Genomic DNA, 25908 nt, shown 5'->3' with positions numbered 1-25908 from the left:
TCTTTTTATCATTCGTATGATGAGGCCTTTCAGCCTGACTATTTGCATGATAAAACTAGGGAAATTGTGACACACAAGTCCTTAGAAAAAGCAATTTCGGTCCCACTCAGCAGAGTTGCCAGACTATGTGTCACCTTTGCAAATTATAGATGATCCACTAATAGTTGAGTCGCTTGGTAAGGCCATTGTCGAACAGTCTGACTGTGCAGATGAAAAGGACTAGAAGAAGAGTCAAGACAGAAAGTCAATAGCTCAAGAAGAAATCAAAGTGGCAGTTAATTCTGGAAAAATTTATGTTGACCCTATTAAAAGTTAAAAGCACGGGAAAGAATGTCAGATAACGGCCAGTAAGTGCGGTTTAACATGTTTCTGCTCCTGTCACACAATCAGCCAAGAAGAGCAAAAAGAGATTTTTGAAGCGTTCTGGACTTTGTCAAAAGAGATGAAAAAAATTTATTTCTTAAGACTATTAAATGCCTGGCAAACAGAGAAACAAAAAAGGAAACTAGGAGAAAGAACACCCTCTTTTATTACATGACAACCAAGGAAAAAACATACTGCATACGCAGACTTTTACCTGTCAGCGTAGGACATCGAGCAGAAACGGATTTATTTTGCATATAATACCAAGACTTCTGATGAAGTACCCAGTCCCAAAAGAACTCCACCACCTACAAACAAAATAAATTACTTTTAAATTGCATTAAATGAGATCAAATATAGCTGTAGCAGCACATTGCAAGACCAACGCAAGGACCTTTAGTAGTCAAAGACCGTCGTTAATTTGATGCAATACAATACAATTACATGATAAGAAAAAAAAATATTTTGCTGTTTTTCCTCGTGATTCATAAACTTAAAATTGAAATTTGTAGTTGCACTTTCAATTAAACCAAAGTAACCTGCTTCGGAAACTAAAATAATAAAATTAAGATGCTTTAAATTGCATTCGTATAATTGCATTCGTTAAATTGCATTATTTTTTTTCAAAACTATAGTCTTATTGCCCTTGCTCCAAAATTTCTCGTGAATATCTTGACAGCTGCTTAAATTTACGAAAAATGTATGAGCTTTAAGAAGAAAAATGACGTCTTGATTATGTTATAAGCAAAAGATTAAAACTTACAACCTCATAGCTAAAATGAGTTTTACGACAAACTCATTGGATACTATTATCAAAGTTTAGAGCGCCATTTGGTCCGAGATGCAAAATGGTAGGACTGGATATGAAATCGCAAGTACTTTGGAAGTTTTCCTCGATGAAATATTTCAGACATTTCTTGATAATAGGAGTTTAATAACATGGTTAGATATATGTGTTCCGCAAAATAGAAACTCCATCATGAGCCACAATATAAAGAGCGAATTGTACAAAAATCCAAGAGTTTAGAGAATCACTGTGAAATATTGTGAGTCAGGACACTCTCTTATTCAAAGAGTAGATAGAATACACAGTGTTATTGAGAGTGCGCTTAAGAGCCAGGAAGTTAACTTCCCTCTAAACCTAGTCAAAAAATTTATCAACGTAAAGTGTCAAAATCCATATGTGACCATTAAGTTTCACAAATCACATTTTACGAATTTTCATTTTACGATAACCTTTAAAACATATTCCGAACTGTCTTTCTCAAAAGTCAAATGGCTGAAATTCCGCCAGGATTTCTGTAAAAAAAGAGTATGGTACAAATAGCGTTTTGTATATGATCAATGTAAAGTTGTCTAAATTGCTCCAAAGATAACCATTCAGAGAGTAAAAGAGGAAAGGTATGCAAGAGGTAAAGGTAGTTGAGAATATCGCGGTTCCAAAGCCTGTCATTTGGGTCATGAACTTGACCGACGGCAAGATTGAGGATATATTATCTCATGCGATTCACACCAGTTGTCGATACAAATTACTACCGAGCCCGCTGCTGCGCAGAGAATATTGAAGTGCCAACTTTTGTAATTATAACACCATGTGAAGTTTTTGTTATCCCGGTATCAGATTTGCACTCTCAATGCAAAAGTAAGCCTTTATCTAGATCAATTGAAATCGCCTCATAACAGTATCATTCTCGAGGTTGCTCTTTTACGCCCCTCTAAGCCTAATACCTCTTAACCCATCCCTGCGAAACCATCATTAGCTGTTGTCCTTGTTGTCTTCACAATCAAAAAGAAATCTAAGCTTGATTATAAAAGTAAATTGCACCTTGCTCGTTTAAATACGTGGGACAGTCCTAGGGATAAACCTTCATGGAAAAATGTAATTAATAGTGAAAAGTGTTCTCTGGATGTTGCTTGTAATTTGAGTTTACAGGATTTTTATAGTCATTATGTCTCTTTGTTTAGTGCTATTAAGAATAGATTACTGGCCGCTTTTTTGGAGAAATTAAGACTGTTTTTACCCTACCACATTCAACAATCTCAAATTTGACCTGTGTCTTTAGATGATATTCGGTCTGCCTTTAAAAACGTTAAACGGTCTCCAACTATGGATAGCGATGGGATCTGTTTTCATTACTTTTCTTATGATTACATTGGTATTATTTTCCTTTTACAATTACTATTCCAATCATCCCTTGCCGAATGAATTGTTCCGGATAGTTTTTTAGTGGGTTTTTTCCTCTATCCCGAAGCGAGGAAAAGACCGTAAAAATGTTAGTAATTATCGACCAAATACTGTTTTATATTTTCTTAATAATTTGTTTGAGCATTTATTAATACCCAAAATTAATTCGTTGTGTGATTTCACATCTCTGCAGTTCGGGTTCTGCAAAGGGTTCAGCTGCTCCCAGGCTCATCATATTCTTACCTCTCTTATGAAAGGTGCTATAAGGACTAAGTCCTGTTCACTGTGTTATGGTTGCTATTCTGGACACTTTTGATAATTTTGTGCACTCAAATGTTTTTTATTGCTTGGCTACTTCTGGGGTTAGTATGCAATCCCAAACGTCTTGAAATATTGTCAAAAATGAGAAGTATAATATTAAAATCGCTATTTTTGGAAACCTTGTGAAGAAAACTTATGACTCACCAGCTTGAGTAACAAGGAAAAATACTTCCTTTAAAAACTGAACGCTGATATGTCCACTTTTTTTACTTTTGTCTTCCATAAAAAGGAAAAGGAAAGAAGAGGACGACAAAAGCCACAAATCACTAATTTAAGGCTAATAAGAAAAGCAAGATAAAAAAAAATGACGCTACGACCCGATAAGAAAAGCTTTGAACACAAAAAAAGGGTTTGAACCCGGTATATGTGTCCACTTTTTTACTTTTTTCTTCTGAAAAAAAGGAAAGAAAAGAAGAGAACAGCAAATAACATAAATCACTAATTTAAGGCTAATAAGAACAGCAAGATAAAAAAAAAATGGCCACTACAACCCTAAGAAAAGCTTCGAATACAGAACAGGGTTCCAACCAAGTTTGTGTGTCTGCTTTTTATAGTTTTTTTTTTCTTAAAAAGGAAAGAAAAGAAGAGAACAGCATAAAACACAAATCATAAATCTAAGCACAAAATGGCAGCTACAACCTAAAAAAAAAGATTTGAATAAAGAAAATGGTTCAAACTGATTCTTTGTGTCCCCGTTTTTTACTTTTACCTCCTGAAAAAGGAATGAAATGAAGAGAACAGCAAAAAACATAAATCACAATCGCCATGACCGCCATAAATGACCGCCATGACTGCATAAAAAAGTTTTGAACACAGAAACGGGTTCGAATCCGATACGTGTGTCCACTTTTTTATTTCAAAAAAAGGAATTGAAAATATGAAAACAGCAAAAAACATAAATCGGTAATTTAAGGCTAATCAGAAAAGCAATAAAAAGAGATGGACGCCAAGACCCGATAAAATGCATCAAACACAGAAAAGGGTTGGAGCCCAGTATGTGTGTTAGTTTTATTTTCTTTTTTTCCCAAAAAAGGAAAGAAAAGAAGAGAACGGAAAAAATATAAATCACCAATTGAAGGCTAATAAGAAAAGCAAGATGAAAAAAAAATGGATGCTATGCTCCAATAAAAAACTTCGAACACAGAAAAGGGTTCGAACCAGGTACGTGTGTCCACTTCTTTTTACTTTTTTCTCCCTAAAAAAGGAAAGAAAAGAAGAGAAGGGCAAAAAAAATTAATCACTAATTTTAGGCTATAAAGGAAAGCAAGATTAAAAAAACGGCTGCTATGACCCGATAAAAACTTTGATACTAGAAAAGAGTCCAAACCCAGGACGTGTGTCCATTTTTTTTCTAACTTTATTTCTTCAAAAAAGGAGTGAAAACAAAAAACGGCAAAACATATAAGTCACTAGTTTAAGGCTATTAAAAAAGCTATAAAAAAAGATGGTCACTAAGACGTGATAAAAAAGTTTCGAACACAAAAAAGGGTTCAAATCCAGAATGCTTGTCTACTTTTTTATTTTTTTCTTCTTAACAAAGAAAAGGAGAAGAAGATAACGACAAAAATATAAATCAATAATTTAAGGCCAATATGAAGAGCAAAATAAACAAAAGAAAGAAAAAAAAATGGTGCTATTACCCGATGAAAAAAACTTCAAACAACAGAAAAGATCTGAAAAGCAAGTTTTAGTGATTAATTGGCATATTCTAATTTTGTCAGATACAACAAATGTAGCCTAAATATAGATTTTTTTAAACATCTTTTACTATTACATCTATGCAAACAAATCTTGAACAATACAGGGGTGTCAATTAGGGGATAGGGTTGAAAAATATAGGGGGTGCCGATAAGGGAGGGGGGGGTTGAAAAATATAGGGGTGCCCGTAGATTTAAAAGAAAATTCTTGGTTCTATTAAATACATATTTTCTATTTTATTTTGGATTACTGATGGTTTTGCCCCTTCTCCCTTCTACGTTTTTGTGAATTGGTACCACTGGTACCTCAAACCAATCAACTATCAAAAAGCAAATTTTCTTCCTTAAGTAGATTTACCACAAGAAACTGTTGATTAGAACTTAACCACATTATATTCAAAACAGATCAGTCTGCTATCCTCCCTAGCCAGCAACTTTCAAATCAACATGGTCTTAAGTGACCATTGGAAACTGGTAATCACACTAGGGGGGAAAATATAGGGGTGCCCATAGATTAAAAAAAAGCTTCTTGGTTTTATTAAATACCTATTTTCTATTTTAGTATGGATTACTGATTGTTTTGCCCCCTCCCTCTACGTTTTTTGTGAATTGGTGCTACTGGTACCTCAAGCCAATTAACTATCAGAAAGCAAATTTTATACCTTAAGTAGATTTACCATGAGAAACGGGTGATTAGAATTTAACCACATTATATTTAAAACAGAGCAGTCTACTATCATCACTAACCAGCAACTTTTAAATGAATATGGTCTTAAGTGACCATTGGAAACTGATAATCACAATAGGGCTACTGTTATACATTCATCAAAAATTTGTATACGGCTTGACAAGGCTTCAAAAATAGTAAATTACTTGAAGAAAGAAATGAAAACTATTGTTCACAACTACAAAACTGGACAAAAACTCAGACAAATGAGCCAACAGTTAGAAACAAGATACTTCAATTAGAGGACACTTGCTAGCACAACATCTCTAATCACCAAGGAACATAGTAAGCCAGAAACAAGACTGAAAGAGAGCTGACATCACAACTAGTAATCAGAAATGGGATAAAATGCTGCAACCAAGATATCTAGGACCTGCCATGCATATGTATGAAACTTGGCGGCCCTAAGCTGTTCTCCAAAGGTAATAAAGCAAATCCAAGTGAAGAATAACCAGAACATGGGTATACCAATGAACTCTGAAATCTTAATGCAACCTTACTACCAAAAAGGGAGGATGTGCTGGCTGGACCAAGCCTGAGGACAGACTGATATCACTTATGGCACTCTAATTACCACTGAAACCACAAGAAGATATTTGGTAATAGGCTCAGATCTAGAAAAGTTTTTTTGGAGGGGGGTAGGGGCAATGATAAAAGGCTGTCAATGAGCAAATATTTTTTTTTGGGGGGGGGGAATGTTACAAAGGTGCCAACAATTGATCAAATTTACCAATTTATTCTAAAAAAGACTAGCATTAAAGAAAAACCAGGGTAAGAGGGAACCAGAAAAAATCTGGAGTACCCAGAGTCCTTCCCCCGAACCCTCTGGATCCGTTGGCGTAAGTAAACGTCTAAATAAAAGGAACAGATGGGAAAAGAAATACATAATATTCAGATAATACAGTGTAGGACTAAAGTAGAAATCAAAAAGGTAATACATCCTAAGATTGGGTTAACAAAGCCATTAAAAGAATAGACAAAATTGGTACTTTTATGTATGGCCTAGAGCAATGTATATTCCCAAAGGTGGGCTGGGTGGTTGTAGGATGGAATTATTATATTTGGAAGTTGTATTTATGAAAAGTTTTTTGGTAGATCTTTTTCAATTCTTGCCCTATAGCCTACTATAAGCTCTCCATGTTCTAATTTGTGAATGTTTACTACCAAAGTAACCCTTGATTGAAGATAGTTGCAACACTCTCTTGACTCAAGGAGCTGTGCTTAAAATTAAGTTTAGCAAAGCTTAGCATTTAAGTTTAAAATTGAAAGTCATAAAAAAAGCTAGGAATATAGGTGAAGCTATAAGGAAGAGCTTAACTGAACATTATTATATCCATGAATTTATGAGAAAAAATTCAATTTACATAAAATGCTCGGTGACGGCACGCCATTGGTGTGCTTAAAAATTTTTGCGCTATGTCGCCAAAAACTGATTGGTGGCACGCCGTTAATTCATTGGCGTTTCTTCTATTTTTGGTTTGTTTTGCTTTTTTTAATTCCAAAGACTAAATTGACAAGGATCTATCCAATGGGAGGGGAAAGGGAATGCTAAACCTTCCCAAATCCCCAAGTTAATTTCTGTCCAGCTCGAAAAAAAGTAACAAATTTTAATATAAATAATTTTGAAGCGTTTTTAAAGTTTTTTTAAACCTCCTATCTTTTAAACAAAATCTTGGAACCGTTTTTGTAAATTGTTATAATTTGTTTTCGGAAGGCCTTCAAAGCAAAATTTTTTGGGGTCTATAATTTCTTTTTATCTTCGTTACCATAACCAAACATCGGACAAAATAAGGACGAAACATGAATCTTAACTTCTCTCTACCATAATTTTAATCCAAATGATTGACAATGAGACTTTAAACTGCCTGAAAATTTAAATAATCTAACAAAAGCAAATTTAAAATTTACTTGAATTTTAAGTCCTAAAATCACATTTAAAACAAATTTTTTGCCCTAACATCTGGTGCAAGAGAACTCAAGGGAATCTTTTGTATACATCTTGTTCCATGTCAGGATTTCCAGGTCTTGGAAATCCCGACATGGGATTTCTTTGACTTTGACTACCCCAAACCTTTTTTGCAATTCCTTGATATCTCCTCCCATCATTACAATACTCTAAAAAACAGTATGTCCATTTTATCGTTGTCTCCCCTTCAATGCCATCGCAACAAAAACTAAAGGTGAAGGTAAAGAATACAACGATGGACTTTATAGCTCCTACTTGCGGTGCTGATCTCCATTTCAAGACCTTTGAGCTAAAAGGCGCAAAGGGAGCGGGCCTAGGGGATAGCTACCCTTTACTCTCACACAGCCTTCCTCTTTATCTTCCCAAAATTTCACCAGGTACCCAGTTAGAGCTGATTTAACTTTGACTAAGCATATAGAATCACGCCACTGGGCCCCTTTCCAAAGTAAATAACCAGCAACACCAGGATTTGGACCCATCTTCTAACTCAAAAGAGATTATACGTGTAACGCACTAATTTTGACCCAACTTTGGAAGCAAATTAGGGGATAGCTAATTGACTTAGACTTCTGAAAAACTGTATGAAAATTGTCCTAGTCTTAAAGTTTGCTTTGCCACATCAAGCCGCACTTGCCTCTAAACACTAAGTTAAGCAGTCCACACATAAAAAAGGGATGGTAATCCACTTTTTCATTACTGAAAGGAAGTTTTTGGAAAGTTGAGAATTTCATTCTTTTTTAAATTTCATTTCTTTGTGGAAGGGATTCCGAAAACTCACAAATTTATAGTTTTTAGGGCCAAATTTACTGAAGTGAAATACTATGTGGCTAAATGATTTATTTACAGTATATTGTTAGGCGACTTTTTGTAAATCGCACTATTTTGATAGGATCTTATTTGGTTAATATTTTTCTAAGTTTTGTTTTTGCCCTTACCCAGTCGTCTATAATAATTGGAAGTGGAACATAAACCAGTATTTTAACTTTTCAGGAGAGTTGTTTAAAATCGAATGTTTGTGGGTATCAAGCCATGCCTAATAGTAGAAAAAGCCAAGACGTAGAGTCCGATTTAGTGAGAGGCAAATCCGGCTTTAACCCTCCCCTCCCTATTAGGATTGTACAAAGTTGATATCAGGTCATTTGTTAATAGATTGGTCCATCTATTATCCGTCCATGTGTCATTCCTAGGGCAGAAGAACTAAGGTAGATAGTCATAGAACTAAGATAGTCATAGATGTGGGACATATATAAAAAAAAAAACTGAAAAATTTTGTCTGTTGTGGTCGTTCTGAAAGACGAAGCAAATAGCAATACCTGATAAAAAAAAGAAACATACACCACTTAGACACTTATGTATCGTTTTATATTAGTAAAGGAGATAAGATAAGATAAGATATTTATTTCAAAAAAATCACTATCACAAGCCCTCAAAGGGCCGAATTTGGACTTCGGAGTCGACTAGTAAAACAAACAAAGCAAAAAACACAAAGCTAATAATAATAAATAATCAAATTATGAGTCAAAAAAATAAATAAAAAAATATATAAGTCAGAAAAAAAAGGAAAGGGGACAAAAAAGTATAATAACACAGAAATGAACAAGAACTAAACATATATATCTACAAATTAAAAGGGACACTAAAAAAAAGTCCAAAAACTCACAAAAAAAAGAAGGAAGCATAAAACACATGAAAAACACATATGAATTAAAAGGGAAACTAAACCAAAACAGCGGGAGGCAAGCAAATTAGTGTAACGACCTAAAGCACCTCACAAAAAAAAGAAGGGGGGGGGGGAGAAACTAGTTGGCTATTTTATTTATTTTTTCTGTGATGAAGGGGACAAAGGTTTTTTCATATCTGGAAGTAACGCAGCGAATGGGAGACAAAACTGGGATAGGCTCAGAAACAGCTCGAGGCTGTCGTAATCTGGATGGTGAGTGACGTTTGGGGAAAATACTTGCCGTCCGAGGGTTCGTTATTGCATTTTTTGAAAAACGGAGGCACAACGACGACCTCCTTTGCTCAAGGGTTTCCAATCTAGCTTTTTTTAGGAGCAGAGAGTAAGGCACCTTGCCTTCTTTGAAAATTATTCGCAAGGCTCTTTTTTGGATTGACTCAATTTTGTCTGATTCTTCACGGGAGATGCCAGGGTGCCAAACTGGACAAGCATATTCAAGATGCGGACGGACAAAAGACGTGTACAACCTTAAGGAGTGAGAAGGGGGGACGCTATATTTATTTAGGAGCTTAAGGAGGGCGATAGACGCATTAGCTTTATGGATGATATCTTTAACGTGGATATCCCACTTTAAATTTGAAGAAATTGTGACTCCAAGTAATTTAACCGAGGATGTATAAATTTCAGGAGGGATAGGATTAAGAAAACAGGGCGAGGATTTGAGGAAACAAATCGGCATTATTATGGACTTAGAGGGGTTTACGGTCATATCTAGGTCCAAAGCCTCACTTCCAATTTCATTGAGAATACTCATAGGGTCACTTAGTAAATTTCTGAAGCAACTTTCAACAATCGTTAGGTCATCAACAAATTTCCAACGGTCTGGAACTTCCTTCGCAAGGCTGTTAACCATGACTGAAAAAAAGGGGGGGGCCTAGGAGAGTTCCTTGGGGTATGCCATTGTAGATAGGGAGAGGATTTGAGTAATGGTTCTGGTATTTAACCACCTGTGATCTATTTGTTAAAAAGGAGGCAACCAATTTTACCAGTAAGGGTTCGATATTGAACTCGCTTTCTAGTTTCTCAATTAAAATATTGTGGTTAACAAGGTCAAAGGCTTTCTGAAGGTCAATAGAAATTAAGTTTAGCCAGGAATTAGGTTTTTCGAGGATTTTCCCAATGTGGTCAATAAGAGAAACGAGGTAGTGGGAAGTAGAAGTTGATTTTAGGTTTCCAAATTGTTTCAGGTCAGTAAGAGGTAAGATTTTTTCCTTTAGCAAATCTGCAAGGAATCCTTCATACAATTTTGAAAAAATAGGAGTAAGCGTAATAGGTCGAACGCCATCAAAGCCAGGCTTTCCGTTTTTCTTTTTCAAAGGGGTAATAAAACACTGTTTCCAAATTGTTGGAATTTGCCCAGACTTAGTAATTTCGTTAAACAGGACAGACAAGGGCTTAGACAGGAAATCACCGAAGGCTCTAATAAGAGGAAATGGGATATCCAAAGGACAAACACTTGTCTTTCTTAGTTTATCAATTCTTCTTTCAATCTCAGACGGGGAAACAGTCGGGAAAAGAGGGGATGGGGCTCCTGTTGATAATTGGATTGACAATGCTGGAAGGCTCTGGACAATGGAAGCGATAAATTTATTTAGACTATTTGCAGTAACATCAGGGGGCTCTGGTAAGTTGAAATTAAGCTGGTCAAGACTCCTGCCAAATAGCTTTTTAACCTCGGAATACCAGTTTTTTGGCTTATTAGTGAACAATTCTTCGATCTTATTTTTGTAGTATGATCGTGCCAATTTACGAATTTCTCTTTTAATTGATTTTCTTAATATATTGGCTTGATCGAGTTTACCATTCTTAAACAGCTTCAATTTGGTTCTAATTAGTGTTTTTATTGTTTGATTAATAAAGGGTTTGTCACTTGAGCATCTTTTAAACCTTTTTTCTGGGAAACAAATTTGATATTTATCAATTAGCTTCTTATGAAACGTGGCTGTTTTCTCATCAAGGTTTTGTAAGCTATAAATGTCGGACCAATCTTCAGTACTCAGCCACATACCAAAAGAAAGTAGACCAGAATTTTGAAGGGGGCGGTAAGTGCTATAAGTCTTTGAGAAAGTATGCTTAAAAGTTGAGGAGGGGGACAAAAGAATGGAAAGATGATAACTCCCACCTAATGGGGGCAAAGTTGAGGGAGGGGTGTAAAAATTATACATATTAGTTAAAATAACATCAAGAGAGGTATTTCCCCGAGTCGTCGGTGTTTTAACAATTTGCTTTACTTTAAGTGAAGCACACAAGGAATCCATTTTAAGGTCATCGGCATCGCCAACTAAAAAAAGGCCAGCATTGGGGTACTTAGAAATAACAAAATCAGCACTTGCCTGTAATTGCTGGATAAAATTACGTTTTGACTCGATATTTTGATTTGGGGAGTAATAGAAAACAGCTATTACAATAATACTAAATGGACGAGGGAGTACTTTTGGTCTAACACTTAGCCAGAGGATTTCATCATACTCGGATAAGTTAGGGACTAGAATAACCTTTGGGTAAAGGTGACTCTTAGTAAAAAACAGAACTCCGCCACCTTTTTTCCCGAGTGGGTGGTCTGAAGGACGGAGTTTAATAAACTCTGAATAATTTGTCAGGTGTAGGGACCCTGGGTCATGGGATTGAACTTCAGTAACAGCTATAATATCTATCAAATGTGATTCTGAAACCACCTCGAGTTCAGTAAGCTTTTCAAAATTAAGACTTTCAGCATTAGTAACTAAAAGCTTAGGAAAAACAAACCGATTGGGGAATCGTGACAGGGAAACTTGATGGGTTTGAGAATTTCCTGGGGGGTAGGGTTTTAATTTAATTTTATTATGCTTTGGAGAAGAAAGGTAAGAGAAGGATTTGCTTTGGGGATTTGGATGTGGGGGGACGGGCAAGGATATGGACGAAGCACGAGGACTTATTATATGACAATTATTGGACGGAAAAAGTCTCAGACCTGAGTCACGTTTACAGGGTAGGCACGAGGGATAAAACGAATGGGCTGGGGTTTCGTAAGGTGCTGAGAAAGGGGGGCTAGGTGGAAATAGTGATTCATGTCCGTCAAGAAATTGCTGGTTTGCGGCGGAGTAAGGAGGGTATGGGGCAGCATACTGTAAGGGGGAAGGAAATATGACTTCTGTATACGGAGAGGGAGAGGAGATAACAAGGGGTAAGGAGGGGGAGTATGTAATCGGGAAGGGTTTATTAATTGTTGATCTGAGAATGCCGGGGGATAAGAATGAAAGTCGACAGGAACCTGACCAAGGGGAGGAGGGGGTCGTGAGTGCCTTCGACGCTGCCCTAAAAAAGGTTGGGTTTTAAACCTACCCCCCGCGTCTGATGATACATGAGCAAAATTACACGACTTAAAATGCTTAGTAGATTTAGCAGGATTAAGGTGGCTTCTGGGCAGCCCAGTTTTGTGGAGCCTACTACGACCTTTAATTGGCGATTCAATATGAGCTTTTGTACAGCCAAAGCACCTTCCACTTGAAAAATTTTTACAAATATCAACATGGGGGTATTTACACAGATTATTTGTACAACGGCTAAAAACAAAAAATTTACAAATGTGTAAATATTTACAATTATTAGAAATACATCTACTTTCTAAGAAGTTAAAACACACATTAGGTTTATTACGCGTAAAATCATTAAGCTCATTTTTTTGAATATTTGATTGCATTGTGTAAGGATTTCCGCTTGTCAGTTCAACTGCATTGTCACTTTTCAAAGATGTGTCGTTAACACTGGATTTCAACAAAAAATTATCTTCGGTTGAAGCGAGGTCAGTATGATAAGGTTGCGTAACCTTTTTAATCCCTTGAGAAAATTCTGACGAAGGAAGTTCACTAGCCCTTGCTTGATGAACCGAAGAATTTTGGTAATGAATATTTGCGGAAGTATTAGCTAAATGAGGAATTCTGGGCTGTGTAGGGGAATTTAAAGTATGTAAAGCTTCAACAATTGCAAGCTGAAAACCGACTTTTAACAATTTGATTTCTTTGTCCTCGAAGAGATTACTATTCTGGCGCTCGTAAAGATCAGACAAGCTATCATAAAGAAATTCGAGATTAATAATCCGTTTCTTGAGATTGACGATTTCTGCATCTTTTTTTTAGGCAATCTTCACAGGTATGGGGCTCAAACACACTAGCCTTTTTTGCATTGCACGTGACTTCATCTTTACTGGAGCAAGAAATTTGTGGGGTAATTTGGGGTTGATGGTAGGTGGTAATTTTTGCAGAATCAATCGATCCAGGGGAACTATTTTTATCATTATTCGAAACACGGATGGGGAATTAACAATACCAATTGGAATGATCACTTCCAGTTGATTATCCTTGGAATTAGTTGTTTTTTCTTCAATAGAAATAAGGTGAGGCTTTTTAACCTCGGGTGGTTGGATCACTTCAGGTTGGTTATCGTTGGTAATAATCTCGTCATTTACGACCATTGTTGATCGGCACTGTACGCATAACCATTTAGGGTTTTTTAGGCGACTACTTTTTGTGATGCCAGCACAAGCTGGGTGCAACCATGCATTGCACTTAAAACACTGGAATGACCCAGTTCCACATTTTCTGTAGCAATCATTACAAGGATGGGACATTCTAGGCTAAGGAACAAAAACGAGACACAGACCTTGAATTGGAAACTATATCTTCAACTGAAACCTGGTTGCCTAAGCCAGGATTAGCACTGGTACTTGCTAGAGAAAAGTTCAACAAGGCTGATCTCGCGTCTTCACTTAAAAATCACAGGTGTCATTTATTAAAAAAGAGACGTCTTGACAGGCCAAGATCTAAATGAAGACGAAGACGTTCTGAAAGACGAAGCAAATAGCAATACCTGATAAAAAAAAGAAACATACACCACTTAGACACTTATGTATCGTTTTATATTAGTAAAGGTACGATATAATACTATTCAGAGCGCACTTTTCAATAGATCGTGCTTAGTTTAGCCTTGACACATAGATAACTCATTTCCGACCAAAATATCCTATGTTGCACTTTTAATTATCACAGCTGCAGTAACAATTTTGTTTTCAGTGAGTCCTCTAAAAATACAAACAAAAGAACCTGAGGCTGAAGAAAAAGTTCTAATCTCAGGTGCTCTCAATGGATCAGCTACCTTGATCGGTTGTTTGAATCTTGTCAATGTGTTTTCTCAAAGCAACTCTAAATTTCCTCAAGAGGCATGACCACAAATCAAAGAAAGGAGTCTGATTGATTTGATAACTTCAGGGCAATGAGGATGCAGATGAAGACGAAACTAATAATTTTGGCATTTAAGGCCCACCTTTAAAATGATATTAAGAGAACTGGTTTTTTAGGGACTTTTTTTTTCATTTTTAAATCATTGTAAATGCAAAAGTTTAACTTTAGCGTAAAAGCGAAAGGTGGATTAGAATGAGTGTGATACAGAAAATGAATAGAAATGACATATACATAAGATTTTTATGAAGCAGAAAACTACATTAGAACATAAAATAAGTATTCCATCTACATAATAATAGGGTGGATACTTCCGAACATTTTACTATCTACCCTCTACAGTTGACTGGAAATGAAAAAGGCTAGTGCCCATCTTAATATTCAAAAGTGATTGGAAGGTGAAAAGCCCCTGACACCCATCATTTCCATAAGAACATACCGTCAAAATTTTGAGATAGCCATTTTGTTCAAGATAGTTAGACAATCCGAAAATTAGATTTTGTTTTTTACTATGGGACGAGATGGCTTTTTATTAGGTTGTTAGCAACCGCTGCGACCCAGATATCTAATTAAAACTCCAATCATTCTCTAAATTCTCTTAATTGGAATTGAAGCCCCTATTATCTGCAGATAATGTCTTTTTCTTTAAGTTTTTGGATTTACGTCTTAAAATATCAAAGTGTTTGTGTTAATTGACTGTAAGAATGAAGCTACAAGGCCCAATAGTAAACAAAACTCTAGAAACAAAATTTTATTATCAATGGATATGTCATCGACTGATCAGGTTGATTCCAAATATATAAGACTTTTTAGACTTAGTTTAATCCATAAATGGCTAAGAATCTGCAAGAATTTGCCTGGTTTTGAAAGAAGGAGGAAGCACGCACTAATAGTCAAAGATATTCAAATTAAAATCAAACCATTAGATCATGCGTATCAGAGAACCTTACAGTAGAGGGTTCAAGCCCCCACAAGTTTCTAAGCTTTGATTTATAAATTCTTCCAAAACTTTTTGAAGATGTAATGTCCTTGCGTCTTTCACTTTCAATCGACATAACTGCCAAACTATTTAATTTTTCTTATTTATTGTTGATATTAGATAGTTTTTATTTTTTTTAGCTAGGAAAATGAATATTTCAGAACTTTCAAATTTTGTTTATTCTGATGGCAGCGCGGGGTCTTTACAAATGCGGAGCCCAATTGGCTCCAATCATTCAAATCGCTCTTTAGCCAACCCTGATATTTTAAATCCTGAAGCTTGTAGAGTTTCATAAATTAGGCGAGAACACTAAGTTTCTTATGCATAAAGTTACACCTGAGCAATATATACCTGCTTTTCTTTTCAAAAGCGCAAAAATTCAAACGTGGTGAATCATGTGACTTGTTCAAGAGAGTCTAGAAAAAGTTTTTTTTGATAAAAAACTGAAGCAAGCATGCACCACAAAAGTAGCATTCTTCACTTTTTAGAACGTTACTTGCCAATTCTCTCTGACTTCGAAAGTTATTTTGAGGTGAACTGCGTGTAACTGCATCTATTTCCTGCTTAATTGGTATGGAGTTGCTTTGACAAAATTATTTTAACTGAGCCTGGGTCAGCTCGTGGGTTCTTCATCTTGCAACAGCATTTTTTAGTGTAAATGAGTCACCTTTAGCGAGTAGTTTCTCCCTGGCTGCCTGGTTTTTGATTCCACTGATAATTCTGTCCCGAATCATCTCATCCTGTTCCTTATACATACATGGTTTAGCTAATGTCTAAGTCTTGTAATGTACTTTTTGACACTTTTACCTTCCAACTGGTCCGGTTTTTGGAAGAGGAACCTTGCAAAGACATTATTTTCCTTTGGACTGGCGCGTTTCCAGAAGCGTTCTAGGAGAGGTTCTGTTTTGTGAGCTTTGCCATCCTTAAGCTCAAAGGTATTGAATTAATTGATATTTTAAATCCTGAAGCTTGTAGAGTTTCATAAGTTAGGTGAGAACACTAAGTTTCTTATGTATAAAGTTACACCTGAGCAATATATCGTGAGCACACTGAATAAGGTAAAAGATCAAAGAACAAAATCCTGAACGGATGATTTTTACCTTGTTTTACATCAATATCTTCATTTAAGCTCAGAAATCTTCACTATCTCAGAAATCTCTCTCAGAGTTGCCACCCCCTAGTGATCTATCACTATTTCTAGTGATTGTTTATCTTGCCTGGTGATTTTTGTTCTAAAACTACTGATGTCATCAAAATTCAGAGATTTTTCTCAGTATAGCTCCTAGATTCATGATTTAATCGAATAAATCATTCAAGAAGATAACTATTTAACATAAATGCAAAATTGTGATTGACAACAGTTCTTAATATGTTCCAGATTTGGATTTACGCGAATATACTGCCTTTGAAACTGTTGACTTCAAACCGTAAATTCATAGCAGATACAGACTCTAGAGTGTGGTAAATATCTGTGGTCTATATTTCCACCCGAGCAACATTTGCTGGGGTTGAATTTTTGTCTTCATATGAGTGTTTTTTTCTCTGTAAAGTATCACTTCTAAATTAGATTTTCTTCTGTTGAAACATTTGAAATAGGAATTATTGATGGATGTAAATACACCCTCTATATCTGCAAATAAAAGAGAATTGGAATCATTGAAAAATAAAAAACCTTTTATTCATATAATATAATTTTCTAAATGAAAAAAGAAATTATTGAAAAAAAAATAGGACTTGGTACATTTTATAATAGGATTTGTAATATATCCGGATAGATTAAATCAATCATAGTTTGACTACTTCAGTCGGTTGAGAGTAAAGAGTGGGGTTTTCCTCCGAAAATAGTATAATTATTTTAATTTTTACCATTAATGCTAAGAAACATGATTTTCTCTTACTAGGTCGCTAGCTTCCACTAAAAAGCAGATTTTTACTTTTTTTTTGATTGTTTTAGTAAATTTACCACCAAATTGTTGTAAAACCAACTCTTTATTAAGACTTTTTATTAAAATTTTCATTAAAATGAAAAGAAACTATATTATATTATTTTTTCGAAGGATGTGTGTCACATCATCACACATATAATGATTTAATTTTTGTAAAAATTGCATTTTATTTTAATATTTCACTTAATATGGGATAGAGTTCATTTTTTCCTATAACTTATTTTAAAATAAAAATACGAAAAAAAGCATATGGATTTTCCTCTTTTGGAATAGTTAGAGACAAACTTCCGAGAATAGGGTAGCTAACTAAGTCAGATACGTGCCAGAGTTGATTCTTCACTAGGTTTCAGCCATCTCTACAACCATGATACAGATAGGGATTAAATAATCCCTAGGCGTAATTGAATCGAACCCACGGTCCTAAAACTTTGGAAGAGGGTTCATTTCAATGGAAACTAAAATTTCTTTTATTTGTTTAAATTCATTTTTATTTGACCTCAATGATTGGATGGCTATAAGCCACCCCCCCCCAACCCTTCCACGTCCTTTTTTCCTTAAAAAGTTGTTAGATCAAAAGTTTCAGATAGCCGTTTTTGTAAAGCTTAGTTTAAAGGTTCCAAAACTATACCTTTAGATTTAACATGACCCATACTGCCCCTCAGGATAGGTTTGGGGATGAAATTTTTCTAAAGGTAATTTGCTAAGTATAATAAGGATGATATATGATCTATGAAAACCAGTTCCATTGCCACCAAGACAAATAATGGGTGACGGAATGCATTGGACTTGTTTTCTTTGGGCTATATATGTGCGTATTTGGAGGGTGGCTTAAATTTTGGGTTATATTAAATTACCTCGACACCCCTTAATGTGCAAATATACAGAGCAAATTATATTAGTATATAAACTAAAGAATTATATTTTCATCATATTTGGCTTATTTCACTAGGATTAACATAACTTTACTTCTTGGGTGTGTTCCATATAAGTAACAAGTACCTCATTTTTTAAAGAAGCAACCTAACCTGTGCTTATTGAAATTTGTGAAGAGTGAGGCACATTTAATTCATGGAAATATAAAAGTGCCGTTTGCAAAATTGTCACTGGTGTCTCAATAATTATACTACCTCACATAGAGCAAAAAAGAAAAATATTCTCGATATTTTTTGGGATAAAAACTGTGGTTTTGGGTCGATAAGAAAAAAAAATTAAAAAGCAAAATAATTATTTTGATTAGATCCCTAATAGCCAATTCTCAGTGTGCGGGGTAAAAGCCAAGGGTATGGGATAAGGAAAATACAAGGAGGAAGCAAGGATTGTGTTTAAAAAATACAAAAGGGTGTTTTTCAAAATTTCAAGGGTAATTTTCGCTTGAGAAAAAACAAAACATATATCTAGATATTTTTCGACACCTGGGAGTAATTTTACCCCCTTACTGTAGATGCTTATGTATAAAATATAGTACGAATACAAAAAATCGATTAATTACAATAATAAAAAAAATTATAATTATAGTAATCTCTAGTCATTTATCAAGGGATTTACACGCTAGTTTAGTGATTTTTATTGTAAGTCTCTAGTAATTTTTTTACCCAGCGGCAACCCCTGGGTTGCCAAAGGGACAATTTTAGTGCTTTTTTGACACTTTTTCACTCTGGGTGACACCGTGCCACTATTGGGTGAAAAAAGGCCACTTTTTGAAAAAAAGACACTTTTTGGCATTTTTTCAAAATCAGTACCATATGTACTTATTTTCAGTTTTTTCTTAACTGCAACTGCTTTTAATTTGTGCTTTTCAGGTTCGTTTCCGTATTAGGGATTTTTTTTATCGTATCCTTACTGGTTTTCTTTTCAAAAGCGCAAAAATTCAAACGTGGTGAATCATGTGACTTGTTCAAGAGAGTTTAGAAAAAGTTTTTTTGATAAAAAACTGAAGCAAGCATATTGCTGCTGGTAAGTAAAAGCTTAGGGTGTTTTATGACTTGTAGTTTACAGGAGTTTGCAGAAGTTCGGCCTGGATAGTAGTTAGTAGCAAACTATCTGAACCTGATTTGCTGCTGCTTAATCATTTCTTGGACAAGGGTGAACCTCAGTTGATTTTCTGAATTAAGACATTAAGCTTTTGGTAAACATGCAGTTTAGTTTCACATGCATTTGAGAGGGTGGACCTGTTCCATATGGGCACTGTCTAACCCACAAGAAAATTCTCTGGTAACTGTAAACATTTAATGCTGTCATTGACTGAATATCACATCTAGTGTGCCAAGTGCTAACTAAGAAAATGTGCTTTTTGCCCAAAGTGATGAAAGGATGCAAGAACAACAGTGAAAAATGTTTTGCTTTACATTCTGTAACCTGGTGGACTGTTTAAAGCAGAAACAGAAGACTGTTATCGAAACCAACCAAGCTTCCAAGCCATTTCATAAGCAAATTGGCAAAATTGTACCTACCCAATCACATGCAGTGTGGTCATCCCTGGTTACCTTTTTTGTGAAACAGTCAAAGGAACCCTCTGCAGACAAGGCTTCAAAAGATAAGGCTTCCAAGTTTCAAGCCTACATGAAAGAGCCTACAACTAAGGCATATCTGTACTTTCTGTTTTCTGTGCTTGGTAAGGTAAATACATTGAACATACAGTTCCAGTCTGGGGACACAATGATCCACACTTTGATAACAAGCTTCAGATCGACATTGAAAGTGATCATGAGATGCTTCATGAAACTAGAAATCCTGAACAAAAGTGATGCTTTTGCGTTGCCTCTTGATCCCCGAAGCTACAAAGATGTGAAAGATGTGTTGTGTGGTCCCAACACAGAAGCTTATGTGAATGAAGAAGGAGCATCAGGGAAAGCTGTTGAACAGTTAGGCTGACTTGCTTGGGATTCTACGTCGAACTGGTGAAGCAGATGAGAAAGCGGGTTAATCGTAAAGATAAGACATTACAAGCTCTCGAGCATTTAGACCCGAAAGTTGCCATGAATGGAGCTGTTGAAATGATTAGTCCATTAGAACCATCAGATTTAGCAAACTCCTGGGGAAAAGTCAGAGCGAGATAGAGTCTGCTAGAGACACTCTAGAAAACCAGTGCCTGAGCCTGCCAGATTCCAAAGAAGAAATGAGCCTGAAGTCTGGTGGTGAAGAGCTAGTTTCCTAGTCATCTTAGTTATGGAAGCTCTTGTTAGATGGGAAGAATCCTGACGGTACTCCCAAATTCTTTGAACTATAAACCTTTATGTTGAACTTATGTGCGTTACCTCACTTAAGTGCTGGTGCCGAAAGATAATTTTCTCAACTAACAAACATTAAAACTAACTTGCAAAATCGGTTGGAAATAAAAACTGTGGATTTCCTCATGCATGTAAAGCAGATGGTTACTCGTAGCGCTGCATCGGTGGATCGGTGTCAGATTTCGCCAATATTACTTAACAACTTTTTGAGGTGGTACTGCAAGGCTGACGACAAGGATGAGAAAATAGAGAATGAATCTGAACCTGACCTATTTGCTGACCAATCAGAAAACCAAATAACAGAAATCAGATTGATGTAGCCGAAGTTTTTTTCTCCAAAATGGTTAACCACTAGAAATTGATTTTTTTTTTTCAAAAATGAAAGCTGAAGATTTGAACAGATTTCTTGTACAGGAATTCTGCATTAATGTTTAATTCTGCATTAAAGCATAAGCACGTCAGAACAAATACAATGATAAAATAAATGTTAAGGGATAAACATAGTTACAAAGTTATATCAATTATTAAAATGTGAAACAAAATAGGGAACGAAAGAGTTTTTGTACCTCATGGCCAACAATTGGGGACACAAGTCAAGTTGGGTATTTGGAGCTCTACAAGCACTAAGTCTTGCACTAGGAAGGATTAGGGGGTTTTCTTTGAAGGGGGGAAGAAAACGTCTATGATAGTCAGAATTAAGGCACTTGTGTCCTAAGTTCATGGTAAGGAAGTGACGTTGTGATTCCAATGTAGTGAGTTCAAGTCTAGCCAAACCGTCATCGTAAGTAGTATAGGACGTCCCCAGTATAGATTTTATAGCTCTTTTTTGAATGCTTTCAATTTTGGAATATTGGGATTTGGTTAACCTAGGGTGTCAGACAGGGCAAGCGCATTCAAGACAAGGTCTTATATAAGAAAAATACATTATTTTAAGGTTCTTGATTGATTTGGGAACCGTTTGAGAAGGGAGAAAAATTTAAGGAGGAAACTGCCTGTTTTAAATAAGTGAAAAGAGTGTGATTTCCATTTAAGGTCATTGTCCAAATGCAATCCAAGCAGCTTAACCATATTTAAATTTGGAATGCAAGGTAATTATTGATTTGGGGTACATTTTTTAAAAAAGAGAATAGTATTAAATTGCTTTTCAGTATGCTTGGATTGAGTTTAACATTGTCAAGGTCGTTCTTTAAGTTGTTAATGAGCGATTCAAGTTTAACGCCCAAAGTGTTGGGGGTTTGACAAAGGTTAAGTAATGTCAATTAATCTGCAAATTTAAAAGTGTTAAAGTTTAGTATTAAAAATACTAAAGGACACAATTTAGTCCCTTGGGGGGCTCTACAGGAAATCTAGGTAAAACTTGATGAATCAAAACAAAAAACTAGCTACCATACGTAAAACAAAATCTCTGACACCTAAAGCCCTTGCATTATTAGTAACTGTCTGATGATCCAAGTTGTCAAAGGCTTTGCTAATATCAGCAAAAACAGCCTCAACGTAGGAACTACTTAACTCAAGATGTTGCAAAACAGTGTCAAGTATATAACATAAACAATGGGTGGTGCTATGATTTGGCCTTAAGCCAAACTGATTTGGATTAATTTTATCTTGAATATCGTCAAAGAGCAAATTGTAAATAAAACTTTCAAAAATTTTAGAGAAAATAGAGGTTTTTGATATTGGTCTTAAGTTAGAGGGAACTTTTGGGGTCTTGTTTTTTGGTGTAGGTGACATAATAGCTCGCTTAAAACACACTGGAAAAATACCATCTACAAAACATTGGTTAAAAATTGCAGTTCGAGGTACACTTAAATAAGGGGCACATTTCACACTCAATTTGGTAGGGATATCACCTGGGTATACTGACTTATTTGTATCAAGATTTTCGAGTTTAAGCCGAGTCTGATGTATTTCAATCACAGGAATTTCACTCACTGCACTGTTGGCCGGTGTATTTTTGAGTGGCGGGTAAGCTTTACAAATTGAAGCAAAATAATCATTTATGATGTCCGCAGTCACAGGGTCGCCATTACTATCCAGCAAGAGAAACTTAGAAGAGACCTTTCCCATGAGATCTTGGATACATTTGTGGAAATTCTTAGGGTTAGAATACAGTGACTTATTGAGCACGTGAGCACTGTGCTCTTTTCTTGCTTTACAGATTTCACTAATAACAATGTTTCGAAGTTTTCGAGATTCTTGGAAAAATCCTTCCTTAAAGAGTTTATCGCATTCATTTATTAGGCACAATTTTTTTTTTTATCTATCCATGGTTTACAAGTGGATTTGCGATTGACTTTTTTCACTAGAAACGTGTCTCAGTATAACTGGAAGAGTTCTGCTAAAAACTTAGAAGTCATTTCATCACCATTAGTAAGACATAGGATATTGGCCCAGGATTTGGAGCTAAGTTTCACTTTGAAATGGGAAATCTTCTCGTCAGTAATTGGCCTATTTGAATAACTGATCAATGGTTTAGGGGGCAAAGAATGATAAAGGGGTCCAAAAGATTCATAGATGGTCACTTGTCCCTAATGGAAGGGCAATTTTTTGGGCAAAATAGTAATCTTCAATTTTGGTAAAAATCAAGTTTAGGGTTTTATCACTGCATGTAGGCGACCTGACAACCTGATCAAGACTAAGAGCAGCGCTAGGGTAATAAATAATACAAAAAATCATGCAAGATATGTCTTTTGGGAGATTTTTGGGTCTGGTCCAGAGCCATAAAAATTCAGTTTTTGAGTTGTTCTCTATTTCAGGAGATGAAAGAATCCGATTTGGGAAGGTACACTTACAAAAAAAGCCACTCCTCTACCATGAGATAGAGGAATACCACCTTTGCCCAATCTGGCTTAAAATGATTAAGCCCCAGTCTGTGGGAAATGGTTGACAAAATTTTGTAGAAGATCTGATATGTTACTGAAGGAAAAAAGGGAGCGAGGGCAATTAAGCCGTGTCGGCAGCGACATACATTGTATCTGTGGTCTGCTGGCACAAATATTTTAAGCCCTGTCTTCGTTATGGCGTTTTTCGGCCAAGACGGCTGGGGTGGCTCATAGTGAGGACAGGTTTTATCGCCGTACAGAGTAGACATTTTGGCTGAAAACACATAAACTAAACAACACCAATTGTCATTCATCTTAGTTGTACTCCAGCATCTCTTTACATTCCTGTAAAACCGCAAACGCAACACAAATGACTCAAAATTTTCTGCAGCTCCTGAAATAAGACTGCGCGTTCTAATTTTTTTCCAAAGACAACGAAAACGAAAACTGTCGGGCTTTACTGAGTTTTCGAAAGAAGAATAACTATTACAACCGAAGGTTCGAGAGAACCAGAGAAATTGTACTAAATTTTTTTTTCTTCTTGGCGTATAAAGCGATTTGAGGTTTTAAATGGGACTTTACTTATTTGAAGAACCGCTTTGCTTTTACTTGAAAAAGAAGAACGCAAATCTGGCTCTGGAGTTGCGAGAAAACCATTTAAAGCCTTTTTTTGTCAACTTTTAAAGTATATTGGCTAATTTTCTCGGAGGACACTAAAAGTGTTCCTTTTCTGCTGAATTTGACACTTTAGTCCCAAAAAGTTTGGCAGCCCTGGGAAACCCTAATCTTCCTTGACTGGAATACATCCTTTTTTCAAAATGGAAGAAAGCATGGAAACTAGAATAATTGAAAAAGAAAGATTGGAAGGACTTAGGAGTTGTTTACCAGAAGAGGTTAGAGATACGGAAAATTCTACTTTTGGACATTTTGGAAAGGGGCTAGGCTAGGAAAATGAAACTTTTAGGGATGGGCCTACAGGGTAAAGTAGGGGTTCCGGGAAGGTATTTTGAAGTATCTAGGCTACCTCCGCTCCCTCTCCCTCTAGAGGGTCCTGACCGTTGATGACATTTATAAATCTGTTATTTACAAAAATGAAACCTTGCAAAATAGATGTTTTGCTTAAATGATGTAGCCTACAAAATCATTGTTTTGTACTTAATTGTACATAGTTGTAAAACTGCTGAATTTACAAGGTTTTAATGATTAGGCCTATAAGGTTTAATGCAAATGCATTTTTTAAATTTTCCAAAAAACATTAATAAATTCTACTCAATTAGTAGGTTTTGGATTTTCAGAACAAGAGCCAAAGAAAAAGAAACTGCTAATTGAAAATTAATGTAGAATGTTGTATTTCATAATTTCAAGGTAAATAGGGCCTATATGACTGTCCATAGCCTATTATTGGCTTAGCAATATAGTGAATATATCACTTGATGCCTTTTTTATGCTCTTTACAAATATTATAATTGTCTCTATTGCAATTTCAAATTTAAGCACTTTAGGATTTAACCTAGAAGATGTTTTTTGTGTACCTTCAAACCAGAAGACCTAGAATAACTTAAGCTAAACTAACCTTATTATAAACATATTTATGTTTCCACTCATTCCACCCCCGAGTAGAGTAAATTGTTTTCCTATGACAGAGAAGTCTTTTTTCCTTTCCCCATGTAGTACTACTGAGATTTCTAGTATTATTTCTCAACTTCCAAGTAGTTGTTCAGTTGATAGTTTTGGTTTGAGTAATAATGTCCTTAAAAAAATCAGTCAGTTTGTTTCTCATCCCATCTCACACATAACTAACCTCTCTCTTTCTTCTGGTTTTTTTCCTCATTTATTTAAAGTTGCTACCATTGTACCCTTGCATAAAAAAGGTGATTCTTCTCTAATTTCAAATTACAGACCTATTTCTCTTCTTCCCGTCATCTCAAAGGTTGTTGAAAAAGTAGTGTATCGTCGACTCTCTTCATTTGTATTTAGTACTAATTCGACTGCTGGAAATCCTCTCATCACTAACCATCAGTATGGTTTTCGTCCCTCATTCTCTACCTTGCACGCACTTTCTGATGCAACTGAGTTTGTGCGTGTTAATCTGGACAAGGGCTTGTGTGTTTTGGGTCTATTTCTTGACTTTTCAAAGGCCTTTGATATGGTTGACCACAATGTTCTTCTATCTAAACTATCTTTATTTGGAGTACATGGAGTCCCACTAGAATGGTTTAGGTCCTACCTCTCAGAGAGATCTCAGTATGTTTTGGTTAACTGTACTTCTTCCTCTACTTTGCCTGTATTGAAAGGTGTCCCACAAGGCTCTGTGCTTGGACCACTTTTATTTCTAATTTACATCAATGATCTTGTTGATGGTCCTCATCCCCATGTTCACCCTGTTCTTTTTGCTGATGACAGTAACTTTTTCATTGCTGCGGTGGACCTGCCATCTGCCACTTCTATGGCTCAAAGTCTTCTTGATAAAGTAGAGGATTGGTGCTGGTCAAATGGTATGGCTCTTAACAGCCGAAAAAGTGCCATTGTCAACTTCAGGACCCCTTACCGTATGCGAGACGTACAGGAGCCAATCACCCTGACTTTTGGGAATGATATTATACCACAAGCTACTGTGGTGAAATTTCTTGGTGTGTATCTTGACTGTTTTCTTTCTTTCAAACCGCATATAACTCACACCCGTTCCTTAATCCTCCGCCAATCTTCAATGTTGCACCGGATTAA

At 35.8% G+C, this 25908-nt stretch overlaps 1 protein-coding gene across 2 annotated transcripts in view; it reads left to right on the top strand.

Annotated features, from left to right (window-relative positions):
• Positions 1 to 25908, top strand: part of LOC136035711 (F-box/LRR-repeat protein fbxl-1-like) — a 100788-nt gene that overhangs the window by 46303 nt on the left and 28577 nt on the right. The window contains exon 1 of one of the 2 annotated variants that reach the window (XM_065717662.1): positions 23961 to 24077. The exons of the other annotated variant lie outside the window; for it this stretch is intronic. Within the exon in view, the coding sequence (XP_065573734.1) occupies positions 24003 to 24077 (75 nt within the window). The 5' untranslated portion in view covers positions 23961 to 24002. Of the gene's footprint in view, positions 1 to 23960; positions 24078 to 25908 lie in introns of those variants that run through there. 2 annotated transcript variants of the gene reach the window in all.

This window comes from Artemia franciscana, chromosome 14, assembly GCF_032884065.1.
Source record: "Artemia franciscana chromosome 14, ASM3288406v1, whole genome shotgun sequence".
NCBI classification, from domain to species: domain Eukaryota; kingdom Metazoa; phylum Arthropoda; class Branchiopoda; order Anostraca; family Artemiidae; genus Artemia; species Artemia franciscana.
The sequence above is the reverse complement of the archived record's forward strand: the minus strand, read 5'-3'. Positions and strand labels throughout refer to the sequence as shown.